Here is a 24,634-nt window from a genome sequence, read left to right as displayed (position 1 = left end):
CATTTACATTTTCAACTTGAGCAACTAAAAGGATGGGGTTGGCGTTTACTGAGATGAGGAAGCCTGTGGAGGGAACACCTTTGGGGCACTCAGAGTTTGAGCAGCTTATTAGATATCCACGCACAATGTCAGGGGAGCCGTTGGGTGGGCTGGTCTAGAGTTCAGGACTGAGACACATGTCTGATCTTCATCCCATGGAGACAGTATTTAAAACCTGAGCCTGGGTGAGCTTCCTGGGGATAGGTGTGGGTATGGAAGAGAGAAGATCCCAGGGCTGTGCCTAGGGAGTCAGGCTATGTAGAAATCAAGCCAAAGAAGAGCCCCCAGCACAGCAGACCAAGAAAAGCAGCCAGCAAGGCAGGAGGAAAAAAACGGCAGTTCTACCTCTGCAGTGGAGAAAGTGTTTCTAGAAGGGAGGGCCCACACTGTTCAGTGAGTGCTGCTGAGAGGATGAGGAGATGGGGACAGAGGAGTCATCTTAGGACTTAGCAGTGTAACTAGAGATTGGGCTCCCTGTGAGTCCAACTTCCCTGATAACTTGGTTGGTAGAGAATCTGCCTGCAATGCAGGAGACCCTGGTCTGATTCCTGGGTCAGGAAGATCCCCTGGATCAATTCCCGGGTCAGGAATATCCCCTGGAGAAGGGATAGGCTACCCATTCCAGTATTCTTGGGCTTCCCTTGTGGCTCAGCTGGTAAAGAATCCGCCTGCAATGCGGGAGACCTGGGTTCGATCCCTGAGTTGGGAAGATCCCCTGGAGAAGGGAAAGGCTACCCACTCCAGTATTCTGGCCTGGAGAATTCCATGGACTGCACAGTCCATGGGGTCGCAAAGAGCTGGACAGGACTGAGCGACTTTCACTTTCACTTTTCCCTGTGAGTCTGAGCACCCAGCACATGTGTGCTGTGCTGTGCTTGGTCGCTCAGTTGTGTCACCCAGCACATAGTAGATGCTTATTTAAAGGTTGGAAGACTTGAAATGAGCATGTTCTGGACTATGCAGCATAGACTGCCCAGAGCATCAGAGTTCGAGCTAGAAATCAGTTATCTATCAAGGGGAAGTGGCTGAGGAGCATGGGCCACTGGGGAGCCCATTGTCACAGGGAGGCTGAGGGTCGCTGGGAGGCTGGTGGAAGCCGGGGAGCCCAAGGAGCACAGGATGCTGGCTTGCCCATCCGCACATTTTGTGAGGGCCTTCTCTCCACATCTCCCCTTTTCCTTCAGGAGGTGATTCATATTTCAATATATTCCAGCTGAAAAAGGATCCGATTTTGAGCAGGTGGTAAGTCAGTACACGGAAATTTGATATATTTTGACTAATGCAGTTTGAAATTTGAAAACTGCAGACGATTTTATTCAGGATCCATTTTTATACCAACTCATTATTGGGGGGAAAAGGCAAGATTTCAGGTTTCTGGAGGAGGATGTGTGAACCCAGGCCTGTCACCACTAAGCTTCTCTAAGCAGGCTTGACCTGGCCAGCCGGCTTGCTGCCTGCCTCGGCTGCCTCGCGTTCCTGCTGAAATGCTTTCTTTAGCTACCCCTTTCAAGCATCCCCCTGGGGTTACTAGCCCAATTTAATCTGACCTTTGGCCCTGCCTCTGTCGCACCAACTCCGGCAAATCCCCAGGGTTGGCACTTAAGACAAGTTTTGTGATAACAGTCAATGGTATTACACAGAATTTCCACTTCTTTCCCCATCTGCCTCCTCCATTTCCCCAGCCTTGCAAGTGAGAAGCACAAGGAGAGGAAATAAATAACGACGATGGGGTGGGTTGAGAGGGCTGGTGAAGCTGTCGGCAAGGGAGCAGAGACAGTGTCTGTGGGATGCGGTGAGGGTCCCTGAGGGGCCAGGGGTCTCTAAGAAGAGAGAGAGCTGTCTTCCCATCGATCAATGCCAGATCCAGCTTTGTCTGGGTCTTGGTTCCCCATCTCGGGTGAATCACTGCACTTTGTTGAGCCTTATTTTTCTCAGCTGTAAAATAAGGATATGAATACCTTCCTAATAGTTTTTTGGGGGAGGACTTCCCTGGTGGTCCAGTGGTTAAGAATCTGCCTTGCAACACAGCGTACACAGGTTCGATCCCTGGTGGGGGAACTAAGATCCCACATGCCAAGAGGAATCTAAGCCCACATGCCACATAACTAGAGAGTTAGTGCACCGCTACAAAAGATCCAGCACGACTCAACGAAGAGCCTGTGTGCTGCAACTAAGACCAAATGCAGCCAAATAAACAAATATAAATAAATAATCTTTGTGGGGGAATATCTAATGAGTGGGCTTTCCTGTTGATGCAGTAGTAAAGAATCTGCCTGCCAATGCAGGAGACGAAAGAGTTGAGGGTTCGATCCCTGGGTCGGGAAGATCCCCTGGAGGAGGAAATGGCAACCCACTCCAGTATTCTTGCTGGAAAATCCCATGGACAGAGGAGCCTGGACGGCTACAATCCAGGGGATCGCAAGGTGTCAGACACGACTAAGCGACTGAGCACACACATACACTTCTAAAGAGTATATGTGGATGCTCCCAGGATGGTATATCTGTCACACAGGAGGGATTCAACATGTGTTTATCTGTGCTTCCCCACCCCAGAGGTCTCCTTTTTGTAGGAGGCACACAGCTTTTGTCTCCTGAGTAGCTCACAGCCTAGATGGGAAGAAAACCCTGTGGTTGGTGACTTCTTGGGCGTGGAACGTAAGTCTGTATAGACTAACCTTTCTGGGTGACTTGTCATCGTGTATCAGGAGGACTGATAATGAATCTCTGATTTAGGGAAAGAGTAAAAAAAAAAATTTTTGGATAAAGCGTTATGCATAAGGATGTTCATTTCAATATTATTTAGTTTTAGCTTAACTGACTCTTAAAAGAATCAATAGGTACATTCACACGGTAATAAATTGGAAACTCCTGACAGGTATACAAGTGAATTTCCCTTCACACCAGTCCCTAAGCTTCCAGGAGAGTCTCCCAGGAGGCAAATAATATTACCAGTTTTGCCATGATAATTTATAGCAGCGAAAAACGGAAAACAATCTAAATGTCTCAGAAAAATAAATTATGGTCTGTCCATACAATAGGATCCTCTGTAGTCTCTAAAAACCATACCTGATCTTTCGTCACTTGACTGTGGTTGCCTCTGACCCTCAGCATCTGCTGTTCCCTCTGCCTGGAATGCCCACTCACCCAGTGGAGTCCTTCTCAACCTTCAGACTCCCAGCCCTCCCACCCCCGTGGACAAGGGGAGCCCCCACAGTTCTCCTGGCTACCTGGATCTCTCTCCTTATACTCCTCCTTCAGTTCAGTCGCTCAGTCATGTCCAACTCTTTGCAACCCCATGGACTGCAGCACCCCAGGCCTCCCTGTCCATCTCCAACTCCCGGAGTTTACTCAACTCATGTCCACTGAGTCGGTGACACCATCCAATGATTAGATATGGATATGGCCCTTCAGTGAGGGTCTGTTTTCCCATCAGACTGTATTCTCCTGGAGGGTGGGGTCAGTCTGTCTGCTGGGCTCCCCAAGGCTGCTTTAGAGCAGAGACTCACAGATGGAGGCACCTGGAGAGCAGCTGAACGAATGAATAAGTTAGGCAGAAAACGCAGGCTACAGAGCTGCATATATAGCATGATCCCAGTTTTATTGCTTTAAATAAAATTTTTATTTAAATTTTATATATCCCTACGTAAATGAAGGAACTCTCGTAAGAAGGTACAGGAAGGCCCCGTGGATGATTGTCAAGGATAATAGGATTGTGGTGATTTTTCTTCCTTTTTAGTTCTATACATTTCACATTTTCCACAATTGGCAAGTATTATTTTAAAGCTAAAACAAGTAAGGAAGAGTGACTTTAAAGGAAAACCTTGTGGGGGAAAATAGGTAGGGCTTGGGGACACCGGGAAGCCCCCCGCCACCTGGACTAAAGCTCTCTGGATAAGGGTCAGAAGCTGCCCTGTGCTGGTGGCTGGCCAGACGAGGGTCCCTGAAGAAAGGACGGGGCTCTACCAGCAGGGAGGAGACAGCAGTTCAAGGCCTGGGACCTAAGATTCTCAGCTAAACTCAGCAGGGTATTTTTTTTTTTCTGTAGGATTTATTTATTTTATTGAAGAGTAAATGTAAGCAAATATAAGGTATAAAAAATAAGAAAGTTAACATCCCTGAGCCCGCTGCTCAGTTTAACACATAGAACACCACAGATCCATGTGAAGCATTCCCTGCCGAGTGTCTTAAGGAGCCAATCGAGAGATTCTGCAAAAGGGTCAAAAGAGAAAGGTCTGTGAGGTGAGGCCTGAAATGCCTGGTAAATTACTCTCTTCGGCATGAGGTCTCTCCTGCTGCTAAAACTTACTGTAAAATATATATTGTATATATTTGGACTTCCCAGGTGGCTCGAGTGGTATAAATAATCCGACTGCCAATGCAGGAGATGCAGGTTCGATCCCTGAGTCGGGAAAATTCCCCCGGAGGAGGAAATGGCAACTCACTCCAGTATTCTTGCTGGGATAATCCCATGGACATAGGAGCCTGGTGGGCTACAGTCAATAGAGTCACAAAGAGTCAGATACGACTGAAGTGACTGAGCACGCACGCATGTGTTTACCCATAACAAGCCATCTCAGCCAACTCTAGCACCTGGTTTCCTTGCTTTGGGCTAGAATTACATCAGCGAAATCATTCAATCATGCACTCACCAGACAAGCTTGGATAAGCTCCACATACCTGGCACTAGTTGGGGGTGGTTCCCCCCAACCCCAAGGAAACTTAGGGCACTGCTCCCACAAGAAGAGCAGGAATTGGGGGAGCAGCGCCAGACCATGGAGGGCTTGGGAGTCATGCTCAGCAGGAGGGACCTCACATCTGTGAGGATTCTTATTTGCAAGCAACAGACACCTGCCTTGACTAATTTAAATAAAAGGCAATTTTTGGGGGAGTATACTGAGTCCTTCACAGAATCTCCCAGAGGGCTGGGGACTCCACAGGTAGGAAAAACAGCCCAAGGGAAGGCAAAGACACCTCCAGTGAGCACCTCTAAGGTTCTCACCGCAGCCTCTGCCCCCGTTGGCTCTGCCACTGCTGCCATCCTGGCAAGCATGTGTCCTGCTCGGCCCCCTGTATATCCGCCTCATTAACTCCCAGCTCAGAAGTCTGGGGTGGTAGTGTCGAGTGGCAGAGCCCCGACCCTGGGTCTTGGTGGAGCTGCAAGGGAGGCTGGGAAAGGGAGGGCTGGACCTTTTCAGCTTCCACGGGGAAGGAAAGGCTCATCTACATAAACTGGAAGATCTGCCAAGTACAGGAAGAGGGTTTAGCTGCTGGGTGGCTGACAAGAGTGACAGATGTCCACAACATACTCTCCTGAAGGCATCTGGGGAAGACTGTCAGTTCATGGAAGCCAGGAACTGGTTCTTTTATTCCCAGAGCCCTCTTGGCATGGTGCCTGGTCAGAGGAAAGTAGGGGAGTAAATATTTGCTGAGCTAATGCACCGTCAGGGCTTCCAGGTGGAGCTAGTAGTAAAGAACCCACCTGCCAATGCAGGAGACATAAGAAATCCAGGTTCCATCCTTGGGTCTGGAGTAGAAAGTAGCAACCCACTCCAGTATGCTTGCCTGGAAAACTCCATGGACAGAGGAGCCTTGTGGGCTACAGTCCATGGGGCTGCAAAGAGTCAGACACGACTGAGCACACACATGCGCACACACACAGTGCAATGTCAGCAGGGGAGTGACCTGAGCAGGTTTCACGGGAGGGGCCAGACAGCCCCACCTGTCCAGTGAAAGGTAAGGGGATCTTGGGCAGAGCCTGGGGCAGTGGCCGTGGAAGCCTGGGTTTGCAGGCACTTTGTCCTCTTGTTCCCACAAACCTTGTGTGTGACCAGGGTGTCTTGATTTCTCACCACACAGAGGGCCTGTTTCATTCCGTTTTCTTCCTCCTCAAACTCCCTCCCTCTTCCTTCCCTCAGCTCTCAGCTGATGACCCCACTTACTTCCGGGAGAAAATAGAAGCCCTCAGAAGCTAACACATCCCCCTCTCTTCAGGAGGAACACCTGCACCAGAGGTGTTCTTTGGACCTCTGGATCTTGGTCTCTCTGGTCCTCTCACTCCTAAGCCATCAATTTCTCTCTCCCTTTCCTCCTGGATCACCCCCAGGAGCATGCAAACAGACTCTAGTGTCTTTTCTTCCATCTTAGAAAACAAACAACCTCCCTGGACCCTACACCCCTTCGGGTCCTGCCCAGACTGTCTGCTCCCTTCGCATCCAAGCTTCCCTAGTGAGTGGCCTCTGGGTGCTCCCAGCTGCTGATCCCGGAGTCCCCTGGGAGCCTTCATCCCTCTCCTACTGACAACAGGCTGGGCCCTTTGAAGGACCTTGACCAGTGAAGCGTGAACTGGAGTGACATGCACCCCTGGAAACGAAAGCCTCAAGTGCCAGTCCTCTGTCCCCTCTGCATCCCTGAGCAGAGGGGCAGCTGCCCTGCCTGAGCAAGAAGCCAGTCTTTGTTTCTGTGGCCGTGGAGATTCTGGGTCCCTGGTCACATCAGCGTGCCCCAGCCTGTCCTGACTGATACAGTGCTGTCTCCCCTCCTCAGCTCCCATTCACTCTTCATCCCACTCCCACATGCCTTCTGCCCCTGCTTTCTACCAGCAACGAACTTTCCAGCATCACCCATTACCTCCACATTGTCAAATACACTCTCCAGTCCTCAAGGAAACTCTCAGCCACTCTCATCACGACTAATTCCTCCTTCCTTCTCAAAACACTCTTGGCTTTGGTCATGCCACACTTTCCAGGCTTTCCTCTGACCTCATTGCCCATCCTTCTCCTTTACACACCTTAAGAATTGCTGTGTTGCCAGAGTCCGCAATCCTTTATCTTCTCACACTCTCTCTCTCTCTTTTTTTTTTTTGGCTGTGCCATGCATCATGTGGAACTTCCCTGACCAGGGATTGAACCCACACCCTTTGCGTTGGAAGTGCAGTGTGTTAACCACTGGACCGCCAGGGAAGTCTTGACTCTAACTTCTCTCTTGACTCTCAGAGGTGACCTCATCCATTCCCATGGATGGAAATACCATCTCTATGCTGGTGCCTCCCACGTGTGCTTCTCACCTCTGGGCTTCAGTTTTGTACAACTTTGTAAGATTTATGACTTTGTTCATCCTAGGCGGAGCTCTTCGCGGCCCCGGCGCCTGTTTTCCTAGGCTCCTCCCATCTTGCTGTACTCTTACGCTCTGCAGCCTCCTGTCTCCCTTACAACGGTCCATCCTAATGTCCGTCAGCTCTGCAACCCAGATGTTTCTCGGCCTGTCCACTGCTGTCTGTCTCCATGGCCCCTACCCCTTCTGAATCCTCCATGTCTCTCATGGATGACAGCCATAGGCCTCGCTGCCTCCCTTCTTGGTCCCACAAATCCATGCTCCCCCCAAATCTGATCAGGTTGCTAGTACTTCGGTTTCCTGCCAGAAACAGAATCAGATCCAAAATCTGTTTATTTATGGCTGTGCGGGGTCTTCATTGCTGTGCGCCGGCTTCCTCTGGTTGCGACAAGTGTGGGCCTCTCCTTGCAGTGGCCGGAACGTGGCTTGTTTCGGAACGTGGCTGTAGGCGCACAGGCTTCAGTGGTGCAGCACGTGGGCTCAGTGGTCGTGGAGCACAGGCTCTAGGTTACACAGGCTTCACTACTTGCAGTTCCCAGGCCCTAGAGCACAGGCTCAATAGCTGTGGCACGCAGATTTGGTTGCTTCGCAGCCTGTGGGATCTTCCCCGACCAGGGATGGAACCCATGTCCCTTGCATTGGCAGGTGGATTCTTATCCACAGTGCCTCCAGGGAAGTCCCAGAACTAAACTCTTGACTGAGCCTTTTAAAGCCATTTTTGACCCCATCACACGTCCCTCTCATCCACACCAAGTTCAGTTCTGCCCCAGGACCTATTCACCTGTAGTTCCCACTGCCTGGAAAGCTGTTCTTCAGCTCCTTCTTAATGTTAGGTGTCAACCCAAGTGTCACCCGCTCCTCAAAGAGGCCATTCATTCATTCATCTGTCTTAAACCTCCTTCCTGTGTCCCCAGTGCCTACCGCTCTGTCAGTTTGGGCGTCTCTGGTTGTTTAAATCATCTCCCCCTAGACTGTAAGCTCCACGAGGGAAGGAGTTACGTCTCTTACTGTTGTAGCAGCAAGCACGGAGCTGTTCCTCACATGAATGAAAGAACTGGAAGGCAGATTCAGAAAGGGGTGATCGATAAACAGGACGTGAGTTCTGAAGGCCTTTCACAAACAGCAAGGAAGGAGTGGCTGCTCCAGGGACTCAGAATGAGGGGTCTTGGTGGAGAGCTCTGCACCTGCTTCTCAAAGGCTGGGTTCCATCTGTTTTCCTCCAGGGATTGGTAGAGCAACCCCCGCAACTCCCTTCTCTCACACGCCTTCAGGAGCCCCCTAGGAAGGCATCTCAATGGACACTTGCCCCCTGAGGACTGTCCCAACCCTGCAGAGGTTCCCAGCCCCAGTTATCACACCATAAGGGTGTCAGGGGGCCTGTCTGGTTGCAGGTGGGCCTACAGTTTTCTGGGGTTTGTGGGGACAGACAATTGGTTCCAGATGGAAGAGACAGGGCACAGAGCCTTCTCTGAAGCCCCTGGGAAGGGCTGGCTTTCAGAGGCCCTTGTCCTCAGCCTTGGAGTCCTGGAGGCCACAGCCCGGGTTCTGGGGCCCACAGACTGGGAAGCAAATTTGAGTAGCAGTGAACACATATTATAAGCCCCAGGGCAGCTTTGCAAAGTGAAGATAGAGCTCATATGACCAGGGCTTTGTGCAGAGAGCTGGCCATGTGTCGGGGGATGGACTGGGAGAGAGAGCCAAGTACAAAGGTCAAGACCTCGTCCCCCCCGCCCCGCCCCGCGGCCCCACCCCCACCCCCGACCTGCTATGCCCTGGGGCAGCAAAGGCCTGGCAGGAACTTGAGGTTGAGCCCTGACTTGGAATCTAATCCATCAGGTCCCTCTGCCAGGCCTCTGGGGTCTGGGAGCGCCAAAGTGGGTGGGGTGAAAGCCAGGGTCCACGGGGTGGGGGGCGGGGAGGCAGCGGCTTCCTCTGATGGAGTAGCGATAACGGTAATGCAGCCCTCAGCCTTGGGGATGCCCAGCCCTCAGCCTTGGGGATGCCCCGCCCTGCAGCCGGTCTGGGTACCAGTTCAGAGCACAGCCTCAGTGAGTGCTGCCAACACCCAAGAAGGAAGGTGCTCTAAGTCCCCATTCCCAGACTGAGAAACTGAGGCTGCAGAGGTTTGGTGGCCTGTCTGAGCTTGTCCAGCTGAAACGTGCTGCCTTTGGGACTGGTCCCAGGCCCAGGCAGTTCATGGACACAGAGCTGCCTGTGCCGGCCTCCAGTGTAGCCCCCCACCTCTCCATCCCACTCAGGGACCCCCGCAGTGAGGAGGTGATAGACACGGTTAGGCAGAGGAGAGAGGAGGCTGAGTTTGCTCCAACAAGGCCTCCTGAGAGCTTGGCGGCCCAATTAGCACGGTTCCCGGCCAGGCCCGCTCGGGGGACTAGCTGCAGCAGATGAAAGCTGAAAGGTTATTCCAATAAGGTGCCGCCCACTTCCCAGCTGAGAGTGATCCTGGTGTGCTGGAGGGGCTTGGAGTGGGTACATAATTCAGCGTGTCAGGAGGAGAGCAGGAGCTATAGGCAAAGCCAGAGTGGGCGCTGAGATAAGACGGGGATGTCACGGGCGGGCGTGCCTCTCCTTGGAAGAGGGCCCTGCCCGCTCCCTGGGGTGGAGTTCAGGAACGGTCAGGATGAAAGGGCTGGGTGGCCAGCCCCCTCGATGGTCTCCAGAGACAAAGGTGTGCTGAAACATTCACATGCGGGCACGCAGGTATGTGCACACGGCCACGTCCACACACATAGATAAACATACATGTAGATGTGCAGACACTCACACACACACAGGCTCTGTCTAGGTCCCAGGCTGCAGCCACAGGGCCTGAGGTGTGGGTCTGAAGAAGGATCATGCCCCATGCCTGCCTGTTTACTCGCCCCTCATCCTGTGGCCAGAAGTTTTTTGGGGGGCCATGGCACTCCTGGCCCCCAGATAGGTTGACTGAGATTTGTTTGGGACTTTCAGATATTAGCACTAAAAGTCCTGTGTCCTGGGAAACTCCTGAATCCCAGACAAACCTGTGCTGGTCGCCTGCCCCAGGCCCCAGGCAGGCCCGGCGTGTCCCCTCCCTCCCCAAGTCCTCCTCTGTCACCTCCGTGCTGGCCAAGGGCCCCTTGAAAGAGAGCCACAGCTGAGTCTCTGCTCACCCCAGAGGCCTGTGCACTAATCAAGACCATTATGTTTATTGAGCACCTACTATGGCTTCCCTGGTGGCTCAGAGGTTAAATCGTCTGCCTGCAATGCGGGAGACCTGGGTTCCATCCCTGGGTTGGGAAGATCCCCTGGAGAAGGAAATGGCAACCCACTCCAATATTCTTGCCTGGAGAATCCCATGGACGGAGGAGCCTGATGGGCTACAGCCCATAGGGTCGCAAAGAGTCGGACATGACTGAGGACTTCACTTCACTATGAGCCAGGCTCTGGGCCTAGAGTTTTCTTCCTGAGTACCTACTGTGTGTCGGGCACTGTTCTAGGCCCTGAGGGCACAGCAGGGAACACTAGACAAGATCACTCCTCATGGAACTGCCCCTCAAGTGAGGAAAGACAGAAAATAACATCAATTAAAAAGTGACGGGAATTTATTAGGAAAGAAGAAATGTTATGGGGAAAAGTAAAACAGGGAAGGGGTCATTTAAAATAGGCTGCGGGGGGAGGGAATTCCCAAGCAGTCCAGTGGTTAGGACTCTGTGCTCCCACTGCTGAGGGCCTGGGTTCCATCCCTGGTTGGGGAACTAAGATCCCACGAGCCGAGTGGTGCGGCCAAAAATATAAATGGATTGAAAGTGTTAGTCACTCAGCTGTGTCCAGCTCTTTGCCACCCCATAGACTGTAGCCCACCAGGCTCCTCTGTCCATGGGATTCTCCAGACAAGAATACTGGAGTGGGTTGCCATGCCCTTCTCCAGGGGATCTTCCCATCCCAGGTCTCCTGCATTGCAGTCAGATTCTTTACCGTCTGAGCCACCAGGGAAGCCCCTAAATAAATAAACAAATATTTTCAAAGGCTGCTGGGGAAGGCCTCCCTGAGCAGGTGACATGGGGAGGGGCTTGAATGGAGAGGTGAGGGCAGGAACCCTGCAGGTGTCCTGGGGCAAGCTTCCAGCAGAGTGGACGGTGCGTGCAGAAGGCTGGAGACAGGATGTGCCCGGCATGGAAAGGACAAGAGCAGGGAAACCCAGCTCCGCCCCGGCTGGCTTCTTTGTCTCCAGAAGTGACCTGGGCTTGGGTGTGGCACAGAGGGGCAGTGCCGTGTGGCTGGAGGCGCCAGTCACTCTGTGAGCACAGGAGGCTTGGCCTGAGGCCGTTATTGGCAACAGAGCCATCCCGTTAGCATCGATTGGCTTAGAGAGGAGCGCCAGGCCAGGCTGGGGCAGCAGCGGGGCCAGGAGCTGAGCCCCGGGCAGGGGGGGCAGGCTGCAGAAGCAGGAGGACTGACCACACGGCTGACCGGTCTCTAAGCCTCCAGAGCCCCACGGAGCTGCCTGGTGGCTCCAGGGGATATCAGCCCACTGGGCTGGCGCCCTGCATGGGTGTGGGGAAGGGCAGGCACCAGACTCAGGCCAGAGTGACGCCCGAGACCTTGGGGCCAAGGAGGGCAGACCAGGCCTCAGATGAGGATGCCCTCGCTGTCCTGCTCGCCAGCGGTGTGGCCTTGGCCGGCCCCTCCCCTCTGTGCCTCCCACCTGTGGGGTAGCAGGAGGATACCATGTAAGGAACCTGCTACTCGGTTCTGGTACAGGGTTGGGTCCCGTTTGGTTAGCTCCCTTCCTGTTCTGGGGGAAGGGAAGCTGCAGGGCCCCTGAGACAGGAGCAGGGGCCCTATCAGTGGTGCTGGTCCCAGTGGGAGCTCACTGGCTTCCCCAGCCCTGGGTAGCCCTTACCCAGCTTAAGCTGTAGTTACAGCCTCATAGGGAGTTCAGGCTACTTAGAGGCTAAGAGAAGGGCTGCGGTAAGATAGGGCCTGCTGCCTACTTCCCCACCTCAGTACTTTGGCACGTGCTGTCCTCTGCCTGGAATGCCCTTTCCACCCAACTCACGAGGTCCAGCCCCTATGGAAATTTTCACAGGCACAGCTTATGAATGGGCTGCTGAGTCTGGGTGAGGGGCCTGCCCAAGCCCAGGCTACTCACCCAGATCCTCACAGGTCCCTGCTCAGCAGGTGAGGGATTTGGGGATTTGAGGCAAAGAAGACATGAAGACTGGCTTCTCAGGTGGCACAGTGGTAAAGAATCCACCTGCCAACGCAGGAGATGCAAGAGATGCGGATTTGATCCCTGGGTCAGGAAGATCCCCTGGAGTAGGAAATGGCAACCTACTCTGATATTCTTGCCTGGAAAACTCTATGGACAAAGAAGCCTGGTGGGCTACAGTCCATGGGGCCGCAAAGAGTCAGACACGGCCGCAAAGAGTCAGACACAACTGAGCGCGCACTCACACACACACACACACACACGGGACTTGAAGACACTAATGGCTCTCCTTTTCTGCACACCCTTTGTGCTGGCAGGGGAGCAAGAAGACTTCATGGAGGAAGTGGCACAAGGCAGCAAGTGCCTTTCCCATCACACACCAAGGCGCCTACTCTGGGCCTGGCACCTGCTGGACAGTCTGGTATTGAGACCCCCATCTGCTGTGTGTGTGTGCTCAGTCACTCAGTTGTGTCTGACTCTCCATGGGATTCTCCAGGCAAGAATACTGGAGTGGGTTGCTGTTTCCTTTTCCAGGGGCATCTTCCCAACCCAGGAATTGAACCCACCTGCCAAGTTCTTCCCAGGCCCCTCCCTACCCTGGCACTCTGCATACTCCAAGACTTTGGTGACAAGTGTTGAATGGAGGAAGGAATGAATGAGGCTGCAAATCTGTGTGTGGGAGGCCAGGAGGTCTGGGAGCAGCCGAGTAGACAATCAGGTGGATGCCCCTGGAGTAGGCGGAGAGCAGGGGGAGGAAGGGGGAGCAGGAGAGGAGACAGTGGAGGATGAGAGCCAGAGGAGGTCCAGAGTTTGAGTCTGCACCTTACTTTCTCCAGCCCACTCAGGTAGAGTGACCTCCTTGTTCCCCAGGACATGGCAAGGAAGCTGATGGGAGGAAGCATAAGGCTCCTCCACGGAGACTTGTATCCATGCTAATTTGCAATCTTAAAATGCACAGCAAAGGCACCAGTGTCATTGTTAGTACATTAATCAGTAATCAGTGGGTCGGGGCTCCCATGGGCCACACAGAGCGGGCACGGGGGCACAGGAGGAGCTGTGGCGAAGCAGTGCCAGCCTCCCTGGGAAGAAATAGGCAGGGTGATGATCCATGACCAGGGCACATGCTGGCTCAGGCAGAGGAGGCGGGGTAGGCTGGGAGAGCTGGTCCAAGGCCTTGGAGATGGAACCAGCTTCCAGGTTGGAGAAGCAGACTCAGTTGAGACCACTCCCACTGTGGTAGGGAGCAGCGGTCACTGGCCTGGGTCCCCTGGCATCTCAATAGTACCCGAGGATGGAGAGCAGCTCTAAGCATCGCCTGGGGTCCCTGCCTCCTCCTGGGCCCCTCTCAGGGGAACAGCCCCTCTCAGGCTCCTGCCCTGAGTGCCACCTTTATACTCCTTCCCCCACCCACGATATCTGACCGCTCCCACCTGCCAAAATGTGTTCATATGCTGACTGCTAAGGCCACACCTAGATTTTTGGACTTTTGGCTCCTTTACCCAAACCAGGGTCTTTGCCTGGCTTCCCCTGTACCCCAACACCTCCAGCCAGGGGCACCTGCCTAAGGGAGGGGTGTGGCTTTTATGGAGCACCCCCAGCTTCTCTGAGGATGACTTCAGAAAATCCCCACCCACAGCCTTTCAAAGACGAAGCCACAGCAGCAGGCAGAAGGGCTGTCTGCCCCACCCCAGGTCAGGGGGCAGGAAACCTCCTCCCTCACCCCCACACCACACAGGGTGGTTCTGAGGCTCTGAGGAATGTGAGCAGAGCACTCTGTAAACTCTGTAAGCTGCACAAATGTCGGCGGTATTAACACTGAGCCTGCCAGGGCTCAGCCTGCTCCCACTGCGGGCCACGCTCCCTGCCTGACTTAAAGGAAGGAAGTGCCTTGTCTTTGCAGGACCCCAGGGGGTGGGGGTGGGGGTGGGGGTCTTTTGTGGCCCTGTCCTCTTCAGCACAGTGAGCGCCCTGAATGTCCCTGAGCTAGGAAGGGGACCCTGGGCTCCCTCATGGTGCCAGGGCGAGGGCGCCTCCCCAGGGCCATCTGGGCCAGGAGGAGGAGCAGAGATGAGCAAGGGGAGATGGGGTGGTGGGCTGTGTGGAAGATGCAACCGGTATTTGCTGGGCCCTCCTCCCAGCCCTGGTGTTGGAGGCTCAAGGCAGTGGGCAGGCTCCCTGAGAGTCAGCCTGGGTTTGGGGGCCAGGCTCCTAGGGGGTCCTCCCACTACTGAAGGGCTGGGGCCCCCTGAGGTCAGACTCCACTCAGGGAGTGCTGGCCTAGCGATCCTCTCCTACTTTTGTTACACACGGGGAAACTGCGGGGAAACTGCGGCTGAAAAGGACCCCCTGCCTGGGGCTGGGGCTGCAGACTGTTCAGTGGTGGTGATGACTGTTCAATGGTGGTGATGACTGAAGCGGGGCAGGGGCCACAGAGAGCATGGCCTAGCCCAGAATGGGAACTCACAGCTGCTCTGCCACCATCGCCACAACTGCCGAGGTCATAATTGCTCTGAAATCGCAACCCAACACAATTATGCAGAAACCGAATTATGTGCGATGATTTTTCTGTGTTGGAAACGTTGAAGCCGGGTGATTACAGGGGGACAGGAAGCAGCTGCCACTCTCTGGGAACCCATAACTCCCAACAGCTGGGAGCTGTCGCTTATTTACGACGCCGTTTCTGGGAGGAAAGAGAGGGTGGCAGGGGTGGTGAGGTCCGCTGGAGCCCGGGCAGGCAGCTCTAGGGCAGCGGCCGGCCCGAGACCGGGAGTAGGGGCCCGCCCGAGAGTGGCTGGGAGGGTTAGTTCTCTCATCCAATATGCTCTGGGTACAGCTGGCAGCCGGAAGAACCAGCCGAGCTGCCCCAGGCACCCAGCTCTCCCCAGAGGCCTGTGATCAGCCAAGCTGGAAGGGAAGGATCAGGAAGCCAACCCCAGCAGGAACGAGATGACGGCCTGGCCCTGCAGGGTGGGGGTCTACAGGCCTAGAGCCGGTCCCCACAACACTGGCGTGTCTGCCAGGCTGCCCGGGGCAGCTGCGACCCTGGAAAAAGGCAGGTAATGACGATCATCCATAATGAGGCTGCTGTGATAATGAGTGCGTGGCTGTTATCTGACCACAGGCTGGACACATCCGAAAATAAATTATTTTAAGGATCCATTAACGAATGCCTAATTAATGCCCAATTAGAGAGAAGCTACAGAGGAAATGCTCTGGACAATCGAGAGGCAAGGCCTGATTTGCAGTGGTAGCCTGGGATCTCCAGAGAGCTGGGGAGAGGGGAGGGACCAGACAGTGGACCGTAGTGGGGGGCAGTCTCTCTCTGGCTACTCCTAGGACCCCAGAACCATCAGTCCTGGTGCCTCCCACAGTCCTCCTCTCTCTCTGTCTCTCCCTCTCTCTCTCTCTCTCACACACGCATACACACACGTGTCCTTTGCAGAGAAAAACTATTATTACTTAGAAATGAGGAATCTTAAGTCATGGGGGATGATGCATGCTTGAGGACGTGGAAGGCACTGTAAATGAGAAATCTTTCAAGATAAAACTTTGGTGACATGCCTGCTCGCTTTGTTTGTTATTGGGAATAATTGAAATAAAAAGACTCTTCAGGAGCCCATATGAGATATTTACTTTGTTAGAACAGGAGCCTGCCCCACTATCTGCTCATGCAGATAAAGGCAAGTAAGTGGCAGAGCTGAGACCCCAGGGGGACAGGACCCCCGAGGCTGGCTGCTGAGTCCACGGGCTGTGACCCCAATCCTAGCCAGGATGACAGGGCCTAAGGGGGCGGGGCTCAGAAGCTGTGGGCGGGGCTAGGGCTTTGCAGGGTGGGGCTATAGAAGTCCGCCAGATGTAGGGGGACCGCAGCCTCTACACCAACGCACCTCACAAACCAGGCTGGAATAGAAACCCCCAGAAGAGATGGGGCGCCAGGGCATGGGAAGCCATCAGGAGTCAGGGGGCTATGACCCCAGACCCCAGATCGCTGTGTGGCTAAGACGAGGACAGAGCCCCGGTGACCAAGGAGGCTCACATACCCGTGGAGCTCGGCTTCTCTGACCGTCTCCCACGTCCCGGGCAGCCCCCTGTGACCTGGCTGTGCTCTCTCTCTCCCCTCCAGGGTGCTGTGTGGAACTGCTGCTGCTGCTGCTGGCCGGGGAGCTGCCTCTGGGCAGCGGCTGCCCGCGGGACTGCGTGTGCTACCCCGCACCCATGACAGTCAGCTGCCAGGCGCACAACTTCGCCGCCATCCCCGAGGGCATCCCGGAGGACAGCGAGCGCATCTTCCTGCAGAACAACCACATCACCCTCCTCCGGCAGGGCCACTTCAGCCCCGCCATGGTCACCCTGTGGATCTACTCCAACAACATCACCTTCATCGACCCCAACACCTTCCAGGGCTTCGTGCACCTGGAGGAGCTAGACCTTGGCGACAACCGGCAGCTGCGGACGCTGGCCCCTGAGACCTTCCAGGGCCTGGTGAAGCTCCACGCCCTCTACCTCTATAAGTGTGGGCTCAGCGCCCTGCCGGCCGGCATCTTTGGCGGCCTGCACAGCCTGCAGTACCTCTATCTGCAGGACAACCACATCGAGTACCTCCAGGATGACATCTTTGTGGACCTGGTCAACCTCAGCCACCTGTTTCTCCACGGCAACAAGCTGTGGAGCCTGGGCCAGGACACCTTCCGGGGCCTGGTGAATCTGGACCGGCTGCTGCTGCATGAGAACCAGCTGCAGTGGGTCCATCACAAGGCTTTCCACGACCTCCGCAGGCTGACCACCCTCTTCCTCTTCAACAACAGTCTCTCTGAGCTGCCAGGTGACTGCCTGGCACCCCTGGGGGCCCTGGAGTTCCTCCGCCTCAACGGGAACGCCTGGGACTGTGGCTGCCGGGCGCGCTCCCTGTGGGAATGGCTGCAGAGGTTCCGGGGCTCCAGCTCGGCGGTCCCCTGCGTGTCCCCTGAGCGTCTGCACGGCCAGGACCTGAAGCTGCTGAGGGCTGAGGACTTCCGGAACTGCACGGGGCCGGCGTCCCCGCACCAGATCAAGTCGCACACGCTCACCACCACCGACAGGGCCGCCCGCAAGGAGCACCACCCACCCCACCACGGCCCTGCCAGGGACAAGGGCCACCCACACGGCCATCTGCCCGGTTCTCGGTCAGGCTCCAAGAAGCCGGGCAAGAACTGCACCAGCCATAGGAATCGCAACCAGGTCTCGAAGGCGGGCTCCGGGAAGCAGGCCCCCGAGCTGCAGGACTACGCCCCTGACTACCAGCACAAGTTCAGCTTTGACTTCATGCCCACATCACGGCCCAAGAGGAAGGGCAAGTGTGCCCGAAGGACCCCCATCCGTGCCCCCAGCGGGGTGCAGCAGGCCTCCTTGGGCACCTCCCTGAGGGCCTCGCTCCTGGCCTGGATACTGGGGCTGGTGGTCACTCTCCGCTGAGGAAGCGGGGTGCCAGCACCCAGCACTGCTACATGTCCACCAAGGAACAGGATTTCTTTTCTATTTTTACAAGTGGAGGATCTGCTGGGTTTCAGGCAAAGGCTGGTAGAGGCTTCGGCTGCTGTCTGGGCCCTGGCCGGTGGATTATAAACCCAAAGTGTACAGCCCCAAGCAGAGGGGGGTTTAGTTCATCCCACCCAGCTGTTCCCAGCCAGCCCCCTCGCCGAGCAACCATGGACAGCATCCACCCAGCAAGGCAGTTAAAGCCGCAAGGTGAATCCTTCATTAGCAACAATGGGACAGTGCCCCACGGGAGCTGAGCTCTGTGGAATCCTGGTCATTTGGAGATGTCTGAAGGGGCCCCGCCACCCCTGGAGGAAGCAGGACTCAGCGAACAGACGAGAGGCTGGGCCCGCCAGCTATGTGGGGGCATGTGAGCAGGTGGCACTTTGGCTCTTGCCTGAGGCCACTTAGTCACCCTGCCCTGAATCCAACCATGTGCCACCTTCAGTCCCTCCTTTGGGGGTAATGCCTCTCATTCCTGATGTCTCAGGCAACGCTGGCAGACCAGGCCCAGCTGCTGGGCTCCAAGAACCAATTACCAAAGGCAAGATCATCAGAGGCTGAAATTCAGAACTTCATCATGTGCAATGGGGTTCTCACAGGAGGTGCAGTTTTATAACTATGTCCACTTATATATATATACACACTCTCTACATATATATACACAAATGCACAGGTCCTTTCCCTAGTCCCTTACCTAACTGTATGTCTCATCATGTTTATAAACTATATGGAAAACTGTATCTGCGGAACTAAGGGTTGTATTGGTGATTTCTAGCAAGAAAGGAGTTCTAGGATTTTTGTCTAGAATCCCAACCTGGCAACGGTAGTCCCCGCGTAACCTGGGCTTTCCTGGGCCTGGGGCCAAAGGGCAGTGGGGAGGGTCAGAGAGAAGGGGATGCCATAAGAATCACTTCAGGGGACCAATATTCTTAGATATTTAGAACATCACCATGTTTTTATATGCAACACAAGACCGTCTGCCACCCCAGAGCACCCTATCACTCCCAGTACAGCAGCAATTGGCATCAGGGTGAGAAGCTAGAAGCAGCTTGTTGGACATCAGGGAGCCAGGCTCTGGGAAGGGGCTGGAAGGAGAAGGGGCAGGAAGGCGATTTGGGTTTCTTAGGCCAGCAGGCGAGGCAGCATTCACAGTGTTAGTCCAACAGGCTGGGCAGTGTCGTCAGCCTAGGGCTTTGCCAGCAACAGTCTGGACAGGCCAGGGAGACTCTGGGCATGAGCCCAGGCCTCCAGCATGGCTCAGCTGCTGAATTTTTCCTTGAGGCTCTTTGGTGGGCGTCCCAGCAAAGGTCCTGGGTAGGGTGGCAGGAGGGTGGCATCAGGCGGCCTTAGCAGAAGGGGAACAAAGAGGGCATTTCAAGAACCATCTCAGGCACTTTTGCATTACGGAGGCCCCATCCCTCCTGGACCCTTTGAAGGTGCCCCGGGGACAGGGAGAGTTCAGGGGGGTGGCCAGACTCAGGGGTCAGAAGTGGGGATGTGCAGGGAAGGGAGCAGGAAAGCCCAGAGACAGGGGAGAGGGGCTCAAGTCAAGGTCAGCCATGCTGCTGGCTGGGGTCCGAGCAGGAGCAATTGTTTTTGGCTTTGCACAAACCCGAATTCCCCACCAGAGAAGCTGTGTGTCAGGTGCAAGAAACATTGAATCCAATTAAGAGAGAAAAATAATAATAATAATAAAATTCTCTTGGAAAGAACCCTGTTTCTCAATTCTTAACCCTGCATTCCTAAAGGAGTGGCAGATCCCAGGCTTTCGTGGGGGTGGGCGAGCTTGGTTAGGCTCAGCTCTGAAAACACAAGCACGTTTGTCGGTGGGAGGTGCTGTTTGAAGCAGGGGCACACTGACTCACTGGGACACGTGTGCCTGCACACACACACACACACATGCATGCACGCACACGTTCTCGGTTCTTCACTCTCTGACACAGGATGCGACTTACTTCCCATGCTGTGGCTGCACTGGGTCGGCACCATTTCTGTGGCTGTCCCCAGAGCAGGCTGGCCCTGGATCACTCCTGGCCTGTTCCTAAGAGCTTCACCCGCAGCAGCTGAGCTGTCGATTCTTAAGTGGGCTCTGGGGGGTAGTTGGAAGGGAACTGCCAGTTCCCAGGACCCAGAGGGTGTTCCAGGAAGCCAGAGACTGACTTATGGAATAGTGGATGTGTGTGGGGTCTGGAGGCTGCACCCACCTCCCTGGCTTTGAAGAAAGGAGTGAGTTTCCCCAAATAGAAGAAAGAGGCTGTGTTTCCAGGCCTGGACAAATCCTCCTAATTACAGGGCTGGAAATGTGCCCTAAAGGGAGTCTGGTGGCGGCAGAACAAATTATCTGCGTTTGCTCCCAGTGGTCTGCCTGCTCTTACCCAGGCCGGTGCCAGGCCTAGCTGTCCCCTTTAGAACCTGAGGATGCTGTTATGTTGTTGATTTCATTTCCAACTTTAGACAGCACAGCCCTCGGCGGGAAAATCAAGGGTCCAAGCACTTTATTACATTTTTTTTTTAAAAGACTTTGTAAGTCCTGTAATATGGGAGTGAAATGTCAGGACAAGAAATGCTAATGTTTTATAAATGATCCACTTCTGTCAAGCACAGCGCAGTCTCTGGTTGCCGACTGTTATTAGAGCTGAGGCAGAGGGGCCCAGGATGCCAGGTGTGTTTCAGCAGCTTGCTCCTCTAAGAGTAGAAGGAATAAAAGCAGCTCTGTGGTGGATGACATCACTTGTCACTCAGTGGCTCATACGCTACTCAGGCACAATGACACCGTTGTGCAGAGCATTGGAGCAAGCTGACACGTTGGGAGCTAAGCCAAGGCCCCTCAATTCACCAGACCCGGCGTCTCTTCTGGGTGGTTCAGGGCAAAGAGGGGTGGGTTCCTGCCCGGAGAGTTCCATCCTCCTCCCAGAGGCTAGGGCCATCCCCCACCCCTTTGTTCCTGGTGGGGCCAGCCCCTCTGCCGTCTTCCCTCATTGCTGTCCCCAGGCCCCAGGAGGGAGCCATCTGCTCATCTGCCACCAGTGGTCTCAGCGTTTCTCTCCACAAGTTCCTCCCCAGACCCCAGAGCTTGGCCAGCTCCCTACCCTTCATTCAACAAGCTTTAAACAAGGATCTACTTATGCCAACTATTGGCCCAGGCTCTGGGGACCTAAAAGTGTGAAGATGTGGCTTTGCCAAAAGGACCTCAGAGCCTAGATGTGGAAACAAGTATGGGATGGGTGAAATCAGAGTGGGACTGGTGTCTCTGTAAGTGCACCCCATTACCACCATGAGAAACTCAGGCAAGGTGGGGGCTGTCAGGGAGGGCTTCCGGGAGGAGGTGACACTCGATGGGTCTCAGAGGATAAGGAGGCAGCCAGAGAAGAGTGTGGGGAGTGTTCCAGGCAGAGGGCTGGAGGCATGCAATAGCACCACGTTTGGGCTATCTGCAACCAACTGTGAGTTGAAGACTGGGAATGCTGTTGGGGGAGGTGTGGGAGGTGAGCCTGGCAAGGGAAAGGCCCAGGGATCCTACTTGGGGAACTTGGATTCTACTCCAAAAGTGTAGGTGTGAGCCCCCTGCCTTGGGGTCCTCGTCCCTGCTCCAGACCCCCAGCGCCTCTGCTAGCACGTGGCCCGCACCCGTGGCACACTTGCCAATGTTCCTCAACAGTGGATTTCATCATCGAAACCTTGCCTCTTCTGCTCAGCCAGATCCTTCCCTCGTGCCAGCAGGCTGGAGCGCTCCCTGGAAGTGTGCCTGGGCCACAGTCCCATTCCCAGACACCTGCTGCTTCCAAGCTCGGAAATACCCCAGAGCTGTTTTATCTCCCAGACTCCTTCCTTCCCTATCCGCAAAGGGCTCACCCCTCAGCCCCTCTCCTCGCTTCCACAGGGCTGCCCAGACACCTCTGCATGCGCTTGCTCCAGCAGACCATCAGTGATCCCCAGAACTCCCCCAGACTGCACCTCCCTTTTTTCCTCTCCTGCTGGGGCTGTTCATTACCAGGGAGCCAAGAATCCCATTTAGCAAATGTTTACTTGCCACCTAACTAATCACTCAGCACTCTGCCACTATGGCAAATGGGGGGTTCCAGAAGGCCTGTCGGCAGGTTTGAGGGGGCTGGGAGGAGCCAGGAAGGCTTCTTGGAGGACAAGCTGCAGCATCCGGGGTCAGAGGGAACAGGTTTGCTCTGGGAGTGGGGCTCCCTGAAGTCGGCTGGGAGCCTCAGGGATTTGGTGGTTCCCAGCAAATCTGCCCTTGAGTTTCCACCACTCAGACTATCCCCACCAGCCCCTGGGTGGACCTGACTCTGGGACCCAGCTCCTCAGGGGCCTTTTCCACCCTGACCTGGAAGATGTCAGCCTTGCTTTGTGTATCTTCTTTGCTGGATCCACAGCGAGTGTACCTTTTGATGGGGTCCCTCTCAATATCTAATGTTCAGCCTCTTGACGCAATTGTGGTAGCATTACAGCTCACCTCCTCCCACCCTGGCTCTCTGGTCTAAGTAGGAGTTTAGCCCATCAGCTATTACTCCCATCCCGTGTTACCAATTCCCCACCATCAGCTTGTAATGGGCCAATTTTCTTTTACCTTCTGTCTACTTGGGAAATATCTCAAGAACCTTTGTGCATTAAAATATCCTTTTCAACTCTACTCGATATCTCTTTCTGCTCCTCTAATTGTCCCTTTTAACTCACTGTGCTTTCAGTATAAATCTCCCCGTCTCCCTTCTTTGCAGGCTGTTAATAAATACAAGCTCTAAAAAAGTATACATAAACATCTACTGTTGGCTAAATAACTCACAGTACAACCAAAAAGCCAGGAAGAAAGGGAGGCTCAGCATGAGACCTGCCTACCTGTGCTGTCTCTCTGTCTGTCTCTTTTAAGAGGGCCCCTAGAATCAGGGTGGGTTGTGGTCTTAAAATGTCCACTGGGCGAGGCAGCAGAGGATGCCCCGAGGGAGAGCGAGCACAGGATAACTGTGAGTCCATGTTGACATGCTCCAAAAGCAATGCGGGAGGGGTGAGAACAAAGGGGACCCTTGTGTGGGTAGCAGTGGCTAATTTAAGTGGTATTTCAGTGAGCCGGCCCACAAGGCCCCTTACCTCCAAAAGAAGTGGGTCAGCCTCCTCCGAGGTACGCCACCCGCCTGCACGGATGTGGCCTGCCCTGCATCTCTCTGCTTTCAGCTCTTATTTCTCATTACAGCTCTCCGTTTCTAAGCACCAGGAGGGTGGGGAAGGCTGTGCCTTTTGTGTCACGGATTCCTGTGTGGCAGCGTGCACATTAATGGCATGTCTGAACAGCAGAATTTGACACTGCTGCTGCAGAGCAGGCTTGGGTCACAGTGCTGTCCAAATTGGTTGAGGCTCCACCCCACCCCCACCTCCTCCTTCACTCAGGCATTTTGGGGAGCCCCTGCCAACCACAGTTTCTGTAGCTCCCTCTCAGAAAATAGAGGAAGCGAGAGATGTATTAAACTCTTCAATCTCTGTAAGTACCATTTCCCAGGAGACAGACTAAGGGAGAAGGAAACACAAGTGCTCAGGACCTAAACAGGTGGGAGGCCTCCGAGGCAAGAGGCTCTGGATCACCCAACCCCCCCAGCTTCAGGGACGGTCATGGGCAAGACAAGGATGCCTTCCGAGTGGCAGCTGACCAGAGATGGAGGCAAGGCAGCATCCAGGTGTCTGCTCACTGCTCCAGCCAGAGAGAGATGCAAGGGACAGCACCAAATAAGACGTTCTCAGGGACCAGGGCCGGCAGGCCAAACCCACCAAGGGAACTGTGGTGAGGGGATGGGGTCCCGGTGTGGACTGGTGCAGTCCAAGAGAGACCCCGAAAGACACACACACAGTGTCACTTGGAGAGAAAAAACAACCCTCTGGGGCATCATGAAGCCAGAGTCAGAGGCAGGGAAGATGCAGACAGACAGACAGGAAGGTGCAGTAGGGAGAAAACCGCATCTCTCGGGCACTGTGTCCTGTCACCGCCCCTGTGCATCCGAGCATGGGACATTCACATGGTCCCCAGATTGGATGCCCACCACATGCACTGATGAGGAACTTACCTTCCAGCCACCAACATCCCCCTTTGTTTGGGAAAAAAAAAGTGACAATATTATTCACTCCGTCATGTCCAACTCTGTGCAACCCTGAGGACTATAGCCTGCCAGGCTCCTCTGTCCATGGGGAGTCTCCATGCAAGAATTCTGGAGTGGGTAGCCATGCCCCCTCCAGGGGATCTTCCCGACCCAGGGATTGAACCTGGGTCTCTCCCACTGCGGGCAGATTCTTTGCTGTCTGAGCCCCCAGGGAGGATTACAAGGAGCATAGTCAGGAGCAGGGTGGAGGGGGTTGTCATGTAGACACCACTCCCCACTGCCCAGGGAGAGTGGAAGGTGGGGTGAGTCCTGCCCGCACGCTGGTGACCACTCTTTAGGGACTGGTAGGCATGTGACCAGAGACAGAATCTGGTCTGAGCCCTGGGGGGCAGCATTTCCCACTGAGCTTTGACCCTGAAAGTGCTTGTGTGCCTCCCAGCCCCGAGGAGGCTCCAGAGGACTGAGTCCTGCATCTTCTGGAGGCCGTGTCCATGGGCATGTGGCAGGTGCCTCTCCGTATTGGCATTCCGCCCCCACGCTCGGGATCACTGAGGTCTCCAAGGTGTTTTTATTCTTTATCCCAGCGTCTGAGCCTCAGAAGCCCGGAGGTCCCTGACCCCTCGTCTCGCCTGCCGCCCAGAGAGTCTCTCACTGTTTCATCTGTGGCATTTAAAGTGCCACTGAG

General features: G+C 54.7%; 1 protein-coding gene across 1 annotated transcript in view; it reads left to right on the top strand.

The window, feature by feature from the left end:
* The window catches only part of RTN4RL1 (reticulon 4 receptor like 1), a 74,570-nt gene extending 55,001 nt beyond the window's left edge, over positions 1-19,569 (top strand). The window contains exon 2 of the mRNA XM_061390673.1: positions 16,464-19,569. Within this exon, the coding sequence (XP_061246657.1) occupies positions 16,464-17,791 (1,328 nt within the window). The 3' untranslated portion in view covers positions 17,792-19,569. The remainder of the gene's footprint in view (positions 1-16,463) is intronic.
* The last annotated feature ends 5,065 nt before the right edge of the window (positions 19,570-24,634 follow it).

Source organism: Bos javanicus, chromosome 19, assembly GCF_032452875.1.
Source record: "Bos javanicus breed banteng chromosome 19, ARS-OSU_banteng_1.0, whole genome shotgun sequence".
NCBI lineage: Eukaryota > Metazoa > Chordata > Mammalia > Artiodactyla > Bovidae > Bos > Bos javanicus.
The sequence above is the reverse complement of the archived record's forward strand: the minus strand, read 5'-3'. Positions and strand labels throughout refer to the sequence as shown.